This window comes from Ictidomys tridecemlineatus, chromosome 15 (genome assembly GCF_052094955.1).
Source record: "Ictidomys tridecemlineatus isolate mIctTri1 chromosome 15, mIctTri1.hap1, whole genome shotgun sequence".
NCBI classification, from domain to species: Eukaryota; Metazoa; Chordata; class Mammalia; order Rodentia; family Sciuridae; genus Ictidomys; species Ictidomys tridecemlineatus.
In genome coordinates this window covers 7,499,334-7,517,716 of record NC_135491.1, presented here as the reverse complement: position 1 = coordinate 7,517,716, position 18,383 = coordinate 7,499,334, and the positions used below count along the sequence as shown (strand labels likewise).

General features: G+C 55.5%; 1 protein-coding gene across 3 annotated transcripts in view; it reads left to right on the top strand.

Annotated features, from left to right (window-relative positions):
- The window catches only part of Grin2d (glutamate ionotropic receptor NMDA type subunit 2D), a 38,001-nt gene that overhangs the window by 1,538 nt on the left and 18,080 nt on the right, over positions 1 to 18,383 (top strand). The window contains exons 1-10 of one of the 3 annotated variants that reach the window (XM_078031730.1): positions 316 to 889; positions 1,700 to 1,991; positions 5,110 to 5,600; positions 9,228 to 9,847; positions 13,402 to 13,516; positions 13,895 to 14,106; positions 14,365 to 14,533; positions 15,019 to 15,172; positions 17,565 to 17,690; positions 17,876 to 18,105. In XM_078031730.1, the coding sequence (XP_077887856.1) occupies positions 5,136 to 5,600; positions 9,228 to 9,847; positions 13,402 to 13,516; positions 13,895 to 14,106; positions 14,365 to 14,533; positions 15,019 to 15,172; positions 17,565 to 17,690; positions 17,876 to 18,105 (2,091 nt within the window). In that variant the 5' untranslated portion in view covers positions 316 to 889; positions 1,700 to 1,991; positions 5,110 to 5,135. Of the gene's footprint in view, positions 1 to 315; positions 890 to 1,604; positions 1,992 to 5,109; positions 5,601 to 9,227; positions 9,848 to 13,401; positions 13,517 to 13,894; positions 14,107 to 14,364; positions 14,534 to 15,018; positions 15,173 to 17,564; positions 17,691 to 17,875; positions 18,106 to 18,383 lie in introns of those variants that run through there. The other 2 variants (XM_078031732.1, XM_078031731.1) reach the window with 2 other exon arrangements.

Here is an 18,383-nt window from a genome sequence, read left to right as displayed (position 1 = left end):
AACTCCTGAGATAGTCCGAGTGTAAGTTTTGCCCTTGAGCCCATTAAGTGAGACTCTTGTTTCCTTCATTGCCAAGATCTGGGAGGGCAGGGCTGAAGGTACCCATTCCTGAAAAGGAAGAAACTTGGGGACTAGAGTTTGAATGTTAGAGGAAGAAAAGGATTGTGGATCCAGATTCCTGGGATTAAGATGCTTGAGCCATAAAATGGTTGGGATGAGACCCTAAGTTCCAAGGAAGAGGGTCATGGAGGTGAGGGGCTGGGGCCTGGACCCCTGGGTCTGAGGAAGGAGGGCCTGGGGGTTTGGACAACTGGCTCTACCATGGAGACCTAGTCCACAAGCCTGGCCTCATGGAGCAATAGAAGCCAAATGATGGCTCTTAGCATGGTAGATTTTGAAGTCAGAGAAAGGACTGGTGCTTCCCACCCCTCAAAGTGAGAGTCAGCAACCCCTGGCCTGGGAATCTACCTCGTGTCTCCAAAACAGGCGAGCCCTTGCCTACCCTCCCCCTTCTTCCTCCCTTTTTATTTGCAGCCCCTCACTGCCTTGTCCCAGGAGAAAGGGAGAAGCTGGGAGAAAGGTGGGGGGCGGCCCCCTCCCCCAACCCTGGCAGGAGGAGGGGTCCCCAGGGAGGCCAGGAGGGGGGGCTGTGGGTCTCCCGGCAGGGACGGACGGGGACTGAATGTTAATCGCATCCCAAGTGAGTGTGTGTGTGCGAGAACAGAGCGAGTGTGCGAGTCCCTCCCGCTCGGCTCCTCCAAGCCGCGGCCACCGCCGCCGCCACCCTCCGCCCGCAGCCTTCTCGGCCACCGGCGCCCAGCTGGGGGGTGTCGGCCTGGGTGGGTCCGCCCGGCCCCCAGGGGTCTCTCGTGTGACTGCCATCTGCCCGGTGAGAATGTGTGTCTGGGTATCAGGGCCGGCTGTGGGGGGGTGTGTCTGTGTTAGGGCTGCGGCGGCCGAGGGAGGAGGGGTCTGTCTGTCTGTACCGACCCTGAGCCGCCTGCTGGCACGTCGCGGGCCTCCCAGTCCTTCCCCTGAGCCCCCAAACCTGGATGAATGGTGTATACCTGGGTTCTGTGCCTCCTGCCTGCGTCCGGCTGGGTGTCTGAGTATCCCCGGCTGCCTGTGTCCTCCTGTCTGTCCGAACAGCCCCTGACGGCAGCCGCAGCTCGGCCCCCATTGGACCCCTGTGTGTGTGTGTGTGTGTGTGTGTGTGTGTGTGTGTGTGTGTGTGTGTGTGTCTCCCTCCTTGAGCTCCGGGGGTGTTGAGGGGGAATCCCAGGGAAGTGAGGCTGTGCGTGTGTGCGCGTGTGTATGTGTGTTTCTGGCTGTGTTTGAGAGTGGGGGCGCCGGGGGGAGGGGTCTGGAGGTGACCAAGCGAGGAAGGGGCAAGCGGTCCCCAGACAGGCAATCTCCCGCTTCTCACGCTAACACGCACACCAAACACCCGCTTCAGAGGTGACCCAGACAGACAGACAGATAGACACAGACGCTGGAGGGAGGGGGGCGCAGAGGGCATAAAGCAGAGGGGTGCGAATGAGCCAGGGAGAGGCGGGATGGGACACATGAACTGGGGGAGGAGCCGGGGCTGAAGCAGCAGAGGGGGGCACCCCGGTGGGTGGAGGGGGGATCCCCGCGGGGTCGGGGCCGCAAGAGGACACCCCGACAGCCTCCGCAATGTCCGGGGCCCAACTTCCAGCGCAACATGTGTAGCCTCGTCCTCGCCTAGTCCTGGTGGCCGCAACCTTGGGGAACAGACAGGGCAGGTCAGGACCAAGGAAGAGGAGGGAGAGACAGAGCCAGGAACAGGCAAGAGGTCCCCACCGCCGCAGCTACCGCTACCGCCGCTGCTGTTGCTGCCGCCGCCCCGGGGCCTGACCCCCCCCACCCCATCGGCTCCCTGAGCCCTGCGCGGAATCTTCGGGTCGCTGGACGCCGGCTCCGGTCCTGGCACCCCCGCAATCCCCCCAACAGAACAGGGTCATGAAAAGGTAAGGTCGGGGCAAGGGGATTCAAGGTGGGGGTGGGGATGTGGACCCCCAAAATCTAGGACAGGGAAAGTTGCCCAAGGGCCTCATGGAGGGAGGGGGCTCAAATGGCAGGCAGAAGTCTGTACCCTCAGCTCCCTTGCCTCTTGGGGACTCTCCTCCACCCCCTTTCTCCCTGAGCCCCTTTTCCTGGGTCTCTATACCTCAGACCTCCTCCGCCCCCCCTTTCTCTTACACTGCTCCTCTAGCCAGCTGCACCTACCTGACACCCCATCTCTGACTCTCCAGCTCACCTCTGCATCCCCCTCCCAGCATCTGTCTCCCCATTGCCGTCCAGCCCTCTCCCTCTCTCCTCTCCTTTCCCCTCCCATCTTGGAGCTATGAGTCTGCTATTAATACTCCTGCCAAGGACCTTGCGGGCATCCAGGCCCCCCTCACCCTTCACCCCAAGCCACCACCCCTTCCTCAAGGTTCTGGAATGCCCTTCTAGCCTCTTGCAAGCACCACGATTGGGGTGGGGAGACGCAGGGCTGTGTGTGTATGATTGGGAGGGGGGACGGGATGCCGTCTGCAGCACAGCTTGGGGGGGGGAGCTGTTAATCAAAGTGGACTCTCTTATGTGATGGATGGGGGAGCAACGGAGACAGGGACGCCCCAGGAATCTCTGGCACCCTCCTCCTCCTCAGCTTGGGGACAGACTTGTGCTGTGTACAGTCTGAGTGGGGCCACTGGGGAGGCCATAGCTGGGAGGGGGTGCCCAGGATGTTGGAACTGATTGGATTTGAAATAAAAAGGGGTCCTTCAGGGAGAGCAGGGCTGGAAACAGATTCCTGGGTCTGGAAGCAAGAGAGACAGGATTCCTGGGTCCTGGGAAAGAACAGAGTAGAACTGGAGTCCTGGGGGAGGCGGGGGCTGACAGGCAAGACCAGGAGTCTTTCAGGAGAAGTTGCAGGGCAGTGCTCCTGTGTCTGAGGAGGGCTAGTGGTTCAAGCTCCTGGCAGAGCCGGGGTGAGGGCCCAGCCTCTTCAGCCTCTGTATGGGGCCAAGATTCATGAGGTAGAAATTGGGAGCTTGGTTGCTTTCATTCTTGGGGGTGTGGGCTCTGGGAATCAGGCTTCCAGGGAACTAGATGGCTGAGAATGCCACCCCACAGTCCCTGACGGTTGGGATTTGCCCTCCCAAACCCCTTATAGGAAATGACTGCGCCTCCAGCCTCCTAAGAAGGGTGGGGCTGGGGGTTACCCTCCTGAGCCTCAGAAGGGAGCAGAACCCTGAGGTCCCCAAAGGCAGAAGGCAGGCAAGAGTGGGTCTGAGAGGCAGAGGAGGGGGCCAGGGGCGAGCAGCCATCAGGAAGGGAGGGGAGAGCCAGTGTTAACCCCGCGGGGGCCAGGCCACAGCTGTGGGTTATTTTGGGGTGGAAGGGGGGCTATTCTGAGCACTGATTAAGCCAGCTGCTTGGGGAAGGGCAATGGAGAGGAGGGGCGAGGAGGAGCCAGGATTTGGGAGGGATGCCAGCAAGGAGCACCCACCCCTTTCCCTGGGAAGACAGTGGCCTGGTACCTCTGGAAAGGTGGGGTAGTGGGCAGAGGGGAGGGGCAGAGGCCTCCAGGCAGGAGTGGAGGTATGAGCCTTTCCCCCAACCAGGCTGGCTAGCTGGGTGGCTGTAGGGTGGATGAGGCCTGTGCTACCATGGTAACCGGACAGGAGACTGATTGACAGCAGAGAGAGCCCTTACCTGTCTGGACCTCCACCCCTCCAGGAAGCCCCTAGTGCAAACTCCAGCACCACTCTGGGAGCTAGGAGTCCAGTCCCCAGTGCCCTCCTTCCTCAGACCCAGGACCCAGGAGTCTGGGCTCCCAGCCCATCCACTCCAGGCAGCTCGTATTCAACAGGGAGCTCCTGAGGCAACGCTGTGTTTCCTCTAATTTATTAAATTGCTCCAGGATGGGAGCCAGGGACCCCCTCCCCAACTCTCCACAGCTGTGTCCTCCCCCCAACCCCGAATCCTAGCCTGACCTGTGACTGTCACTCTGAGAATGGGGGTACAGGGACAGGAGTAGGGGGCAAAAATGGACTGGGGGTCATGATCTGGGTGAGGGGAAAGGTCATGGGGCAGTCCCTTTCCTTGGGACGCCCCACTAATCTTTCCCCTCCTTCTCTCCCCCCACACACCTGACCCCTTTTCCCTCGCTCATTTTTCCCTCACTTTTCTTCCTTTTATTTTTGTTCCCTCCTGCCTTCCTGGCCTTCCTTTTATGTCTGTGCCGGGCACCTTCCTGGTGGGGGTCTCGGTCTTTGCTGGGCTCCGCTATTTCTGTCTTCCTGTGTACTCTCTGCTCTGCCTGCCTCCTCCATCTCCATTCTGCGTCCCTGTCGCTCGTGTGCATGTCTCTTGGTGGCTGTGGGGTCTCTGTCTATGGCTTCCTGGCTTGTTTCTGTCTTCCTCCCTGTCCAACTTTCTTGCTTCTCATCTCTCCCGCCTTCCCACATCTATCTGTGCATCTCCCCTGCATCTCCAACACCCTCTCCCTGGGTCTCGATCACTCCCTATTTCTGTCATTCCTCTCTTCTCTCGTCTCTGTCACTCTGAGCATCTCCACCCTGTTTCTCCTGCCACTCTCTCCCTGACCATTTTTTCTGTGGCCATCTCCATCTCTTTTCCTCTGTCCCTGAATCTCTCTTCGATCCTATTTTGGTCCCATTTCTGAGGTCCCCTCCATCCCTGCCTTCTCTTTCTCTTTCCTTACCTATCTTCCCCTGACCCCATTACCACCCCACTCTCCCCGTGTCTCCCTGATGCCACATTCCAACTGAACCACTCTCCCTCTGTTTTGGGGCTCCCTTCCACCTCCCTCCACTCTCTTTCCCTCTGACCCTCTCCTTCTGTGTCTCTCCCTTGGTCTCTGCGTCTCTGTCTCCCTCCTACTACTTCTGTGTCTCTCCTTCTGTCTGTCCCTTCCTCTTCCTCTGTCCTTATCCTCATCTCTGTCTCTCTCCTTCCCTCTCCTCGCTGTCTCTGCTTCTCTCCCTCTCCGTAACTTCTCTTCTGTGGCTCTATCTTGTGTCCCTTCTCTGCACTTGCCCCTCTCCTCTTGTGTCCCTCCCTGGCCCGTGCGTTCAGAGGCCGCCCGGCGGGGCCCGTAGGCGATGCGCGGCGCCGGTGGCCCCCGCGGCCCTCGGGGCCCCGCTAAGATGCTGCTGCTGCTGGCGCTGGCCTGCGCCAGCCCGTTCCCGGAGGAGGCGCCGGGGCCGGGCGGGGCCAGCGGGCCCGGCGGGGGCCTCGGCGGGGCGCGGCCGCTCAACGTGGCGCTCGTGTTCTCGGGGCCCGCGTACGCGGCCGAGGCAGCACGCTTGGGCCCCGCCGTGGCGGCGGCAGTGCGCAGCCCGGGCCTGGACGTGCGACCGGTGGCGCTGGTGCTCAACGGCTCGGACCCGCGCAGCCTCGTGCTGCAGCTCTGCGACCTGCTGTCGGGGCTGCGCGTGCACGGTGTTGTCTTCGAGGACGACTCGCGCGCGCCCGCCGTCGCGCCCATCCTCGACTTCCTGTCAGCCCAGACCTCGCTGCCCATCGTGGCCGTGCACGGCGGCGCCGCGCTCGTGCTCACGCCCAAGGTGCGCGCGACCGGAGGGGCGGGGCCAGTCGCGATGGGCGGGGCGTTGGATGGTTGGGTGGGGCTTAGGAAGGCGGGGACAGTCCTGGAGGTCAGCATCCAGGGTGGTGGTGGGAGCTGTTGGACAGAGATGGGGCTGATTTGGAGGGATGAGTTCTGCAAGGTGAGCAGGGCCTTCCAAAGGAGTCACCTAGAAGAAGGGTCAGAAAGGACAGTCAACAATGAGCAGGTCATGGGGAGGACATGGGCCCAGTCACTGCAAGAGAGCAACTAGCCAGCGAGAAGCAGGGACTAAGAATGAAAGAAGGGGGTAGATCTGGCATGAGCCAGGGGTGGAGTCAGTGGAAAGGAATGGGGTTCAGAAAAGGGTAAAAGATAGTGAGGAGGAGGAGCCAAGAAGGCAAGAAGAGGGAAGAAGAGAGAAGGGCAACATGGACAGGGTCTTGGGAGGAGATAGGCCAGATGAGCTGAGACTAGAAGTCTGTGAAGGAGGACAGAGCCATCCAGCGAATGGAGGAGTCTGAGAAATGAAGTGGTCATTAGAGGTAGGCTGACGAAGAGTAGAACCAGACCTCAAGGAAGTGAGTGTTGGGGAGGAACAGTCAGGGAGAACGTAGGGCCTAAGCTCTTTGTAAAAGGGCAGGTTCTAGACTGGAAGAAGGTTCTGGAAGTTGGGTTTGAGAAGGCTCAGACCAGGTGAGGTGTGGAAAATAGGAATCCAGAAGTTGGGTCTTGGAGAATGAAGGCCTTGCATAGAGGTGGGTACAGCCAGTGAAGGGTCAAAGGCAGAGCCGGCACAGGAGGGGAGAGGAGAGGAGAGGCCTCCGTCTCTCCAGAGAAGCACAGGAGTGGCCATTTGTAGTGGACTTCTGGTAGCAAAGAAGGAAAACGGACCAAGAATGGTCTGTGAACTGAAAAGGCGGAGCCCAACAAGGGGTGGGGCATTTAAGGGTGATGGAGCCACCTGAGTGTATGGAACCTAAATTGGCCAATTCCCAGAGGTGAGAACATTTGGCTTTGTGACTGGATCTCTATTGCATTCTGGGACTCATTCTCCTGTTCAGAGCTTTCTGGGAAGGACCTCTGTCCAACTTCCTTGTTCTCCTTGGCATGATGGTTTCCAGAGATTTCCAGGCAGATTTGTAGACCTTTTTTTTTCCTGGCTGCCATCTTTGTGAAATACCCAGAGTGGTGGTCCCTGGTTCCTCCATTGCTGCTACATGTGGCCCACTCTGTTTCACTGTCTGTTGGGCACTGTGGCCAGCTCAGTGCACATCTGTTGCCTTCAGGGGCATGTTTCCTCATTGTCTCTGGACAGAAGAAAGAGGAGTCATCACAGTGCTATCCATACCCTAGTGAATGCTGGGAACATGGTTTCCTTGCCACATGCCACCTACTGATGGGTGAGCCGCTCCACCCTGACTTCTTAGGTGTCCATCACATGCTGAGAGACCTCAGCTCCTCAGGACAGCTGCCCTGTCCTCTCCACTCATAACCACTGGCACATGCCTCAGGAGAAAGTTCACTTGCCATTCTCATTGCATAATAAGGTTCTTGAGAGCTGATTCTGTGCCAGGGCCATTTTAGGTTATGGAGAATAAAATTGGAGGGGGGGCAGGTCCCTGCCTTATGGAGCTTGGATTCTTATGAAGGAAACAGACACAACCAACCACAATAGTAAAATCTGTCCTGGAGGAGACTAACAGGATGTTGTAATGACTGAGGCTGGCAGGCTGGAAGGGCCTTGCTAAGGAGGTGACATCTGAGCTGGACCTGAGGGATGAGGAGGGGTGGGCTGAGGAGGTGGGGAAAGTGACCCTGGGAGGAACAACAGCTGGAGCAAAGCTCTTGAATTCAAAAGAAGCTTGGTGTGTTTGAGGAAGAGCAAGGAGGGAGTGTGGCTGGAGCCAATTGGAGGATTAGGAGGGCAGGAGATGAATCAGAGAGGCAGTAAGGGTCAGTTCATGCAGGGTCTTGTGGGCCACAGAAAGGACTTTGGCTTTGATTCTAAAGAAGAATCATTGGAAGGTTTTCAACAGAAAAGGGATGTGATCCAATTAATATTTTGAAATGATGACTCTGGCTGCTGTTTGGAGAATGAACTGGAAGATGCAAGAATGGAACAGAGATGGGCTCGAAAGCTATAGATGTCTAGGCAAGAGAGAAAGTGATGTCAATGAGGATTGTGACGGTGGCAGCAGTGAGGAGTAGACACCTGGGCTTATGGTGTGGACACAGAGCCAAGGAGACTGGGAGATGGCCTGGACGTGGGCATGAGGAAGAGATAGGGGAAAGGTGTCTCACGTTTGGGCCTGAGCCTTAGGGTGAGAAGGGAAGACAGGAAGCAGGTCAGGGGAGACAGGTTCAGAGGTCAAGAATTATGTGTTCGACATGATGATTTTAAGAAACTCTTGGAAATCCAAGGGAAGAAATTGATCAGAAAGGAGGATAGGTTTCCTGGAGCTCATGGGAGCCATTGAGACAGGACATGAGCCATTTCCAGCCATACCCAGTAAAGCTTTCTGCACTGGTGGAGATGGTCTATATCTGATGTGTCCAGTAGGCTAGCCATAGGCCATGTGTGGCTATTGAGCACTTGACGTGTGGTTAGTGCAAGTAGAGAACTAAATTTTAAGTTTTATTTAATTTTGATTAACTTAAATTTGAATAGCAAAACATTGTGGGAGGTAGTGTTTAAAACCATGGGTCTGAACCAAGCATGGTGACACACACTTATAATCTCAGCAAGTTAGGAGGCCAAGACAAGAGAATTACAAATTCAAGACCAGCCTGGGCAATTTAAGGAGACTCTGTCTCAATTTTTAAAAAATAAGTTAATTAAAAGGGCTGGGAATGTAACCTATTGGTAAAGTACCCAGTACTGAAAAAATACAATAAATAAATACATGGGTCTGAATGACCTAGCTAGCAAGCGAGGACAGAGAAGAGTATACCACAGGGGTACACCTATGTTTAGAATTCTGGCTGAGAAAAAGGTACCAGTAGAGACAAGGAAGGAAGGGGCAGAGAAGTAGGAGGAAAATTCAAAACAGGAAATTCATTGGGGAAATATAGTATCTTTACCACCTTCGCTGCATGCTGGGAGATGTAGTCTCCCTCATTGCAATCTTTCCCAGTGGATGTTGGGAGTTGTAGTTCCCGGGTGGATGGTAGGTATAATAATAACAGTGATGTTAGTTGCTGAAAGAGATAAACCCTCAGATCTCAGTGGCTCAAGGAAATAGGTTGCTTCTCATTCATATAAAATGCAAACACGTGGTCCTGATTGGGGCCACAGGATTGATTCTTCTTGTGGCTCTGTAATTCCTGAGGACTTCAGAGTTCTTTTCTGGGGCCTCTTCATCCACCCTCAGATAGGGAGGAAAATGAGGATCTCGGGACATAGTTTTTAAGGGTATGCTCAGAACTCAGTCATATAGTTAAAACTAACCTAGGACTAGCATTTGTCCCAGGAAGAAAAGTAAAGGATTTTGGTGAACAGCCAGTCAGTCTGCCATATTGAGAGCTATGACCCACCGCTGGCACTGGGAACTGTGATCTGCTTGTCTGTTGCTGGGAGATGAGGTCCCCACATCAGGAGGCCTGACATCCTTCCCATGCCCCACAGGAGAAGGGCTCCACCTTCCTTCAGCTGGGCTCCTCCACAGAGCAGCAGCTTCAGGTCATCTTTGAGGTGCTGGAAGAGTACGACTGGACATCTTTTGTAGCGGTGACCACGCGTGCCCCCGGCCACCGGGCCTTTCTGTCCTACATCGAGGTGCTGACTGATGGCAGCCTGGTGGGCTGGGAGCATCGTGGGGCCCTGACACTGGACCCTGGGGCAGGCGAGGCTGTCCTGGGCGCCCAGCTCCGCAGTGTCAGTGCACAGATCCGCCTGCTCTTCTGTGCCCGTGAGGAGGCTGAACCTGTGTTCCGGGCAGCTGAGGAGGCTGGCCTCACTGGACCTGGCTATGTCTGGTTCATGGTGGGACCCCAGCTGGCTGGAGGTGGGGGCTCTGGAGCCCCTGGGGAGCCTCTTCTTCTGCCAGGAGGTGCCCCGCTTCCCGCGGGGCTCTTTGCAGTGCGCTCAGCTGGCTGGCGTGATGACTTAGCCAGGCGTGTGGCGGCTGGTGTGGCTGTGGTGGCCAGAGGTGCCCAGGCCCTGCTGCGTGACTACGGCTTCCTGCCTGAGCTTGGCCATGATTGCCGCGCCCAGAACCGCACCCACCGCGGGGAGAGTCTCCACAGGTGAGTGGGGCTGGGATGGAAGGCCTGTGGGGAAGCTTCCGCAGCCTGACTACCTGTGGTGCTCACTAGCCGAGTGGCCTCCATGCAACCATGTGCCCTCTCTCAGATTCAGTGCCCTTTTCTATAAAATGGGTGTAACTGGGTCTCTTTTCTAGTATTAAATCAGGTAATTTGGAAATCACCTGATATACAGTGAGTGTATTACTATATTTTATGACTCTAAATGCCTAATTTTTCCCATTTTAATGTCTTTCAAATCAAGATATGTTTTATAATTGGTGGCTTATCATGGTTTAATTGGTAGTGTTTTCTTTGTGGTAGGTATAAAATAGTAGTACATTTTACAATTGACAGCCTCTTAGATAGAATTAAATATCCTAGTTAGACTAGGAACTGAGCTCCAAACAAAAATGCCCAACCACCTCATGGCCCGTACAAGGAAGAAGTTTGTTCCTTTGTCAAGTCACAACCCAGAGATAAGCAGTCCAGTTATTAGTAGGCTGCTGCTCCATGTGATCATTCAGGGACTCAGGGTCCACCCTCCTTGCTGCTCTGGAATCTCCAAATAGTGCAAGCCAGATGGTGGGCATGAGTGCCAGGTAGAGCTCCCCAGAAGAGGGATGGAGCAAGTAGAGAGCAAACCATTTCCTTCCAAGTGAGGGGAAAGGAACAGGTCTCACATCCTGTTGTGAGAAGGTAGTCACATGGTCAGGACTGAGTTACCAGTTGTTTACAGCAAGGTCTATTCTGATAGGCTAGACATCCATTCTGATTGGTTAGTGCCTGTACTAACTCTTCTGTTTTGAATGTCATCTCTACACATGGCCTAAGTTAGCTGCAAAGAAGGCTGAGCAATGTGGACTTTAGCTGGACGGCCATATGCCCATCTTACAGGTTATTGTTTCAGAAGAGGAGAACCGAGTTTGGTGGAAAACAGCATCTTCATCATGGGAAGAGTTGGGAGTGGGGAAACTGATATGTTAGGTGACAGAACAGTGAAGGAGAGGCCACTGATCTTTAAATGAGCTGAGTTTGGGAGGAGGTGGTGGGTGTGAAAGAAGACCTAAGGGAGGAGAATTGAGAAGAGGTGAGTTGGGAATCCGGATCTTGGAACAAGAGGGTGAGAAAAGCATCCCTTGTTCATAAATACTGAGCACCTGCTAGGAACTAGGGCTCATGCTGGGCACTGGGAACACAGAGATGAAAAAGACCATGGACTTCTTCAAAGAACACAGGGTCCGGAAGGGGTGGCAGACAGGGATGGGAATAATGACAGCACAGCATGATGCTTGCAGTAATGGAGGTAGCACTGGCCTTGCGGGAGCATGGGGGAGGAGAACTGCCTAAGCCAGGACATTTTTGGTTGCAAGAAGCAGAGTCTCGTTTAAGTTTCCTTAGGGAAAAGGGGGTTTATTGGAAAGATAAACATGCATAGAAACACAGACATCAGGAATCGAGGCCAAGCCTGGGGCCAGCTATTCTTTCATCTCTTTCTGCTTCTTTGCTCCTGCCTCTCTTTTTCTTTCAGGCTTGTCTCTCCCAGAGGCTGTTGTGTTTTACCTAGCACTTCTCTCTCTCTCTCTCTCTCTCTCTCTCTCTCTCTCTCTCTCTCTCTCTCTCTCTCTCTCCACCCCCCCCTCTTTTTTTTTTTGTACTGGAGATTGAACTCGGGGGCTGTCTATCTCTGAGCTACATCCCCCCAGTCCTTTATATTTGGGGGACTTAGGGACTTGCTTAGTTGCTGAGGCTGTCCTCAAACTTGCCATCTTCCTGCCTCAGCCTCCTGATTTGTATGCACCACCATACCTGGCCTTTACCCAGAATTCTTCTCCCTCATAATTTTAGCCCTTCCTGGCCACCACCCAAACTTCCACATCCATAGTGAAATGTCATTGCAAGAGAGAAAATTAATTGCCCCCAGAGAACCTTCTAAACACACATCTGGGGTCAGTCTCTGGAGTCAGGGATGTTTCCAGGAGGAGGGGACACCTAACTGAGACCCAAAGGATGAACTGTTCATCCATCCATCCAATCATTCATTGAAAAGCTCTTTACTGAGAATCGACTATGTGCCAAACACCGTTTAAGCACAAAAGAATAGCGTGGTATAAACTGTTGTCTCTGCTGTCACCGAGACAAGCAGTGAACAAACAACAAAAGAAAATATCAGCAGATGATAATTTCTGAGATGAAAATAAATCAGAGGAAAAATGACAAGAACAGCCTAGGGAGCTAGGCTAAGTGGGGTGGTCAGGAAAGCCCTGAGTAAGTAAAATTTAGAGATTTTTAAAAATGGATAAAAACCCAAGCACTGGAAGATCTCAATGAAGAGAGAGGGAAGAGCAGATGCAAAGGACCTGGGGTTGGAACTGTTTGGGAGTTTAAAACACCAGTGTAGCTGGAGCACAGTGCACCAGAGGGAGAAATGGATGAACAGAGATGGACAGACACAGGGGCCCGACTCATGCAGATGCCTTTAGGCTGGGGGAGGAGTTTGGGCTCCATTCTAACGGTGGTCAGGGAGTTCACCAGACATGGAGTATTCCAGAGGGAAGAAACAGCATGTTCAAAGGTCTGGAAGGAGAGCAACTTGGGCAGATTGGTGAGGCCACACTAGTTCAGAGCAGTTGCAGCAGCAGGATTAGGGGCTGGGAGTGATGAGGCTGGAGATGTAGATGGGGCCAAGTCCTTGCCTTGGATGCCAGATTGGGAGGAGTCTGTTTCAAAGTTCTGCAGCCATAGGCAAGCCATGAGTAGGGGAAGGGGACTCAGTTTTGGGTATAGAAAGACCCCTTGGGGCCAGGTGAGATACAGACTAGAGGAGAGATCAGAGGCTGTAGGTCAGGCAGGATAAGGGGTAAGGATCCAGAAGGGTTGTGGGGGATGGAGGAGGGGATGGCTCAGGAAGGATAGGGCTTGGGAATTATGGCCTGGATGAAGGGACTGAGGGGGCAGCCCCTGTGATGAGAGTCTCGCCCAGTGACTGGATGGGTGATGGGAGAGGCCATCAGAGTTCAGTGAAGGGACAGACACTTGAGCTGTCTTTGTGACATGTCGGTTGGTCCAGGTGAGAGGGTGGTGGAAGGGTTTTCCAGACAGAGAACAGACCTGCAAATCCTAGAGAGCAAACCAGCCTGATGCAGTGGCACATGCCTGGAATCTCAAGTGACCCAGAAGGCAGAGGTAGGAAGATGGCAAGTTTGAGTCAAGAGGGTTATGGGGCTGCAGTTCAGGGGTGGAGTGACCCTGGTTCAATGCCTAGTACCAAAACCAAAACAAAAAGGAAATCGTTTGACATGTTCCAAAGACACTTTGCGTCCAGCGTTGATAGAGTGAAAAAGGGGTTTTGAGCTAGAAGCTATCGGAGATGGGGCTTCAGAGGCAGGTGGGGCCACCAAATTGAGGGTCTGGGACCCTGTTCTGAGGGCACCATCAGTCCAAGGAGAGGGTGTGATTTCAAGATTTTGGAGGTGAAGGAGGAGAGATTTCAATCACCAGCTGGGACTGGTGGGTAGGAGGCTTGGCCCAATCCTGGTGCCCTTCCTCCTGGGCAGGTACTTCATGAACATTACCTGGGATAACCGGGATTACTCCTTCAATGAGGATGGCTTCTTGGTGAACCCCTCCCTGGTGGTCATCTCTCTCACCAGAGACAGGACTTGGGAGGTGGTAAGTTGCATCCCAGAACTCAGGAGTGGGAGAAGTCCTGGAATCCTGGGTCCTGGCAGAGGGGGGTCCAAGGTCCTAGACTCTGAGGATTCAGGAGCTGGGGCCCAGCTTGCTGGGTCTGAGGAAGGAGGGCTTGGCCTAGACCCCTGGGTCTCAGGGAGGAAGACTGGGGCCTGGACCCTTGGTCTTAGGAGGGTTAGGGTCTGGATCTCTGGGTATGAGAGAGGAGGGCTGGGGCCTGGACAGGGAGAAAGGGGCTACCCTGTCCTGGAGGGAGATGGGGCTTACACTCTTAGACCTGAGAGAGGAAGAGCAGGGAGGCCAAGACATCCTGAAAAGTCTCCCCAAGTAGTCTGACCATCCTTCTCTTTGACCCAGGTGGGCAGCTGGGAGCAGCAGACTCTCCGTCTCAAGTACCCGCTCTGGTCCCGCTATGGCCGCTTCCTGCAGCCAGTGGACGACACACAGCACCTCACGGTAGCGACACTGGAGGAGAGACCCTTTGTCATTGTGGAGCCTGCTGACCCCATCAGCGGCACTTGCATCAGAGACTCTGTCCCCTGCAGAAGCCAGCTCAACCGAACCCACAGGTGACATCCCGGGATCCAGGAGTTCCAGCTTGGCAAGTCTCCTCCCTCCAAGCCCTGCAGTCAGTCCCCGCTCCCAGCCCACAGAGCTCTCCAGCTTGGTACTTGAGCAAGCTGACAGGCTTCTTCAAGCCTCAGTGACCCCAGAAGGCGCCAGCCATAGTTTTAGCTGCTGCCTGTCCCTTGCTTCATACTCTCACCTAATGGGAGGGCCTAAGGGTGAGGAGTCCCCAACCTCCCAAGCCTGGTTGCTTCCCGCAGTCCTCCACCGGACGCCCCCCGCCCGGAAAAGCGATGCTGCAAGGGCTTCTGCATCGACATTTTGAAGAGGCTGGCGCACACCATAGGCTTCAGCTACGACCTCTACCTGGTCACTAACGGCAAGCACGGGAAGAAGATCGACGGCGTCTGGAACGGCATGATAGGGGAGGTGAGGGGACGGGGCGGGGCCAAGAGGCGGAACTCATATGGGGCGTGGCCTAAAGGAGGCGTGATCAGGCTCGGAAGGCGGGGCCTGGAGCTGGACCAAGAGCGGCCTCGCCTTCGTGGAGGGGCGGGGTCAGGAAGCTCGGGGGCGGGCCAAGAGGAGATAGCACGGGGGTGGGGACTGTCTGGGTCCGGGTCGGACTTTCGGAGCTGGAGGAGGCGGGGTAGGAGGGTGGAACCCCTAGGAGAGGGGGGCGGGGCCGGGAGGATGGAATCCAAAGCCTGAAGAGTCTTGGGGGCGGTGGGCCAGGGTGGGGGCTAGCGCTCCCTTCCTGTCCCCTTTCTCCTCCACTTTTCCCTGCCACACTCCGAGTCCTTTCTCGGCCTCCTCGCCATCCCTGCAGTCTCCCGGGGTCGTCTTTGTTTGCCTCGTCCCTAGTCCCTATCCGCCTGAGCGGGCTTAGCTTGCCCACCCCTCGCCCGCCCCAGGTGTTCTACCAGCGCGCGGACATGGCCATCGGTTCCCTCACCATCAACGAGGAGCGCTCCGAAATCGTGGACTTCTCCGTCCCCTTCGTGGAGACGGGCATCAGCGTCATGGTGGCGCGAAGCAATGGCACTGTGTCCCCCTCTGCCTTCCTAGGTGAGCTGGGTTCCCAGGATAGAGAGCCAGACCTAGGCAAGGCTGGAGCCCTGGGGTCACGAAACCTGGGTTCCTATCCTGGGACCATCTGTACTGTCTGTGTGACCCTGGTGAAGTGGCAGTCACTTCTGAGCCTCAGTTCCCTATCTGTAAAATGGGAGAAAGAATTTCCCCATATCAGGCTTCTGCCAGGAAGCTAGAATCCTAGCTCAGGAGCCTTTCCTTATAGCGGCCCTTCCTTATAGTGGCCTTTCCAAGGCTGGGAGCCCAGTTTTGTTTTTTGAGACCGGGTCTAGGTTGCCGAGGCTTTCCTCCAACTCTCCATCCTCCTGCCCCAGCCTTCCCAGTACGCTCAGCTCCCAGTTGTGTATTCAGAGTTGTATTCTTTTTTCTTTAAGAGAGACCTCCAAATTGTATATGCTTCAGGCCCCACAAAACCTGAGAATGGCACAGGTTCCTTTAGTCCCTCCTACTCAGAAGGTTGAGGTGGGAGGGTCACTTGAGCCCAACAGTTCAAGACCAGCCTGGGTAAAACAGGGACACTCTGTATCAAAAAAAAAAAAAAAAAAAAAAAAGCAAAACACTATAGTTTTTCCAGGTTTGTAGATGTGAGATGAAGAGGAAAGATTAGCTCCAGATACCCGTCAGTGTTATGGAGCACCTATATGTGCCAGGCCTTGGGCTTGATGGAAACGCAGTGGTGGACAAGACAGACAAGTCCTGGCCTGCCAGGAGCTCTGAGCCTCATGGGGAGACAAAATAAACTTCTAGGGATACACAGACAAGAGCACTTCGTGTGGTGGTAGATACCATGAAAAATGAAGCCAGGGTGAAGGAGGTGGGAGGAGCTGAGCCTGTGCTGGTGTGGGTGCAGAGGAGAGGCCAGGCCTGCAGGCAGCTGGCCAGGTGGGGGAAGAGCAGGGCCAGAGGTCGGGGTATACTTGTGAACCTGCCAGAGGCCTGTGTGACTGGAGGGGCTGCGAGGGTGGGTGAGGTGGAAGGAGTAGGCTGATGGGGAGGGGGCGAATCTCTCAGAGCCCTGGGCGCTATGGTAGGAGATGCGGGTTTCATGTACAGCAGAAGCGAGACTTCTCCTCCAGAAGGGAGCCCCCGGGGCTCTGTGGAAGCTAGAGGCTGGCAAGGAGGCTACTGCAAAAGTTCATCCAGAGAAAGGATGGAGGTGTGCAGCCGGGAGGTGGCAGGGGTGGGATAGGGGGACAGATTCAAGGTGTGGTTAGGAAGCTGCCTCTAGCTGGGCTGGTGGCTTTGTGGTAGACCAGGTAGAAATTCCATTTCCTGAGCTGGAGAAGACAGAAGTGTACACAGGCCTCTGATTTATTTTCCGTGTATTTTCCACACCCGAGTGTCCACAGTGTCCTCCTTGCACCAGGGTCTCTGCAGGGCTTACGGGGAGCACTGCGTGGGACCCCTGCCTCAAGCGGTACATAGCAGGGGAGTGACAAGGTCTCCTCCAGTTACCCAGCAGAGGCAACAGGCATGTCCCCAGATGCTGCAGTGACAGTCCAGGGTAGTGACCTTGCTGCAACAGGGACAGTCCTGGCAGCTTTACTCCGTTGGCCCTGAGAGGTGCACTTGATACTCATTGGCTCACTGTCAGTGAGCACCGGAGGCAACAGTTATGGAATGTAGGGAGGGGACACGTGAATGGGAGGCCAGCTGATGGACAGGTCAGGTGGCACCTCTGGCAGGGAGCTGAGGAGACAAGGCAGAGAGGCTGTGACTTGATGGGGCGGTGCTGTGAGCACCAGCTGGTCAAAGAAGGGTAACTGAGAGACGGAGCAGGCCAAAGAGGAGGGTGGGACAAGGCTGAGCCACAGGACAGTGTCCTGGGGGTGCTGGGGAGCTATGGGAGGCAACGAACAAGAGAGGGACAGGGTCATCTCTGGCCACGTTGGGGGTGGGCTGGAGCCAGACAGCCGGGGTTAGGAGGCCAGGGAGATGATGCCGGGAGGAGAGGAGGCCTGAGTTGTGTTGGCGTGAGAAGGGAGAGGACAGAAGTGACATCAGGGCAGGAGCAGGAGCAGGGTGTGCTTCAGGCTGTGGCAGCAGGAGGGGAGGGAGGGAGGGACGGAGGGCAGGCCATGGCAAAGGGGGACTGTTTGGTGTGGGACTCCCCAAATGGGAAGCCTGGAGCTGGCCTGGGCATTGCGTGGGACATGATAAGTGGCCTGGAGGGTGAGTGGAGGCGGGTGGGCTCAGGCAGCATCTAGGAGGGGTTGTGATGGCTGTTTGAGGGGCGCCCGCCTCCAGCGCTCAGTGTGAGCAGTGCACCTCGCCTGAGGAACAGAATGGAAGGGAACATGTGCACATGTCTGTGGTCCCCACAGTCCTTTGCCTGACAGAGCCATGACCACACCTCCCTTGTCCCCAGAGCCCTACAGCCCCGCTGTGTGGGTGATGATGTTCGTCATGTGCCTCACTGTGGTCGCTGTCACCGTTTTCATCTTTGAGTACCTCAGTCCCGTAGGCTACAACCGCAGCCTGGCCACGGGCAAGCGTGAGTCCCCTCCCTCCGTTACCTTACCTGCCTTGACTGCACGCAATTAAGTTTCCCAGCAGCCCATGGGGTGGAACAAGGTCTTGGGGGGCATGCCCGAGGCCCTGGGGGCTTGTAGGTTTTTTATGCTCCCTCATTGAGCAGAAGGGACTTGGGGTCCATGAGCCTGTCCTGGCGCCCTGCAGGCCCTGGTGGCTCAACCTTCACCATTGGGAAATCCATCTGGCTGCTCTGGGCCCTGGTGTTCAATAACTCGGTGCCCGTGGAAAACCCCCGGGGAACCACCAGCAAAATCATGGTGCTGGTGTGGGCCTTCTTCGCCGTCATCTTCCTCGCCAGCTACACAGCCAACCTGGCCGCCTTCATGATCCAGGAAGAATACGTGGACACTGTGTCTGGACTCAGTGACCGCAAGGTGTGTGGGTGCAGAAGGGAGCCGTTGGGTTGGAGGGCAGAGTTGGCACAGCAGTGAGGAGTCCCAGGGAAATCTCTTCCCAAGGAGAATTTCAGAATGGCAGAATGGGATGTTTTGGAAGGAGAAAGGACATGTCTGTTCAATGGACTATTTAAGTCTTCCTGGGGAGGGTGTCTGTCCCCCAGTGTTCTAGGGGCAGCAGCACCGAATGGAATTTTCCAGAGCAGAGCATCTCTCAGACAATAGTGAAGGACTAGGGTTTGAAACTTCTAATCCAT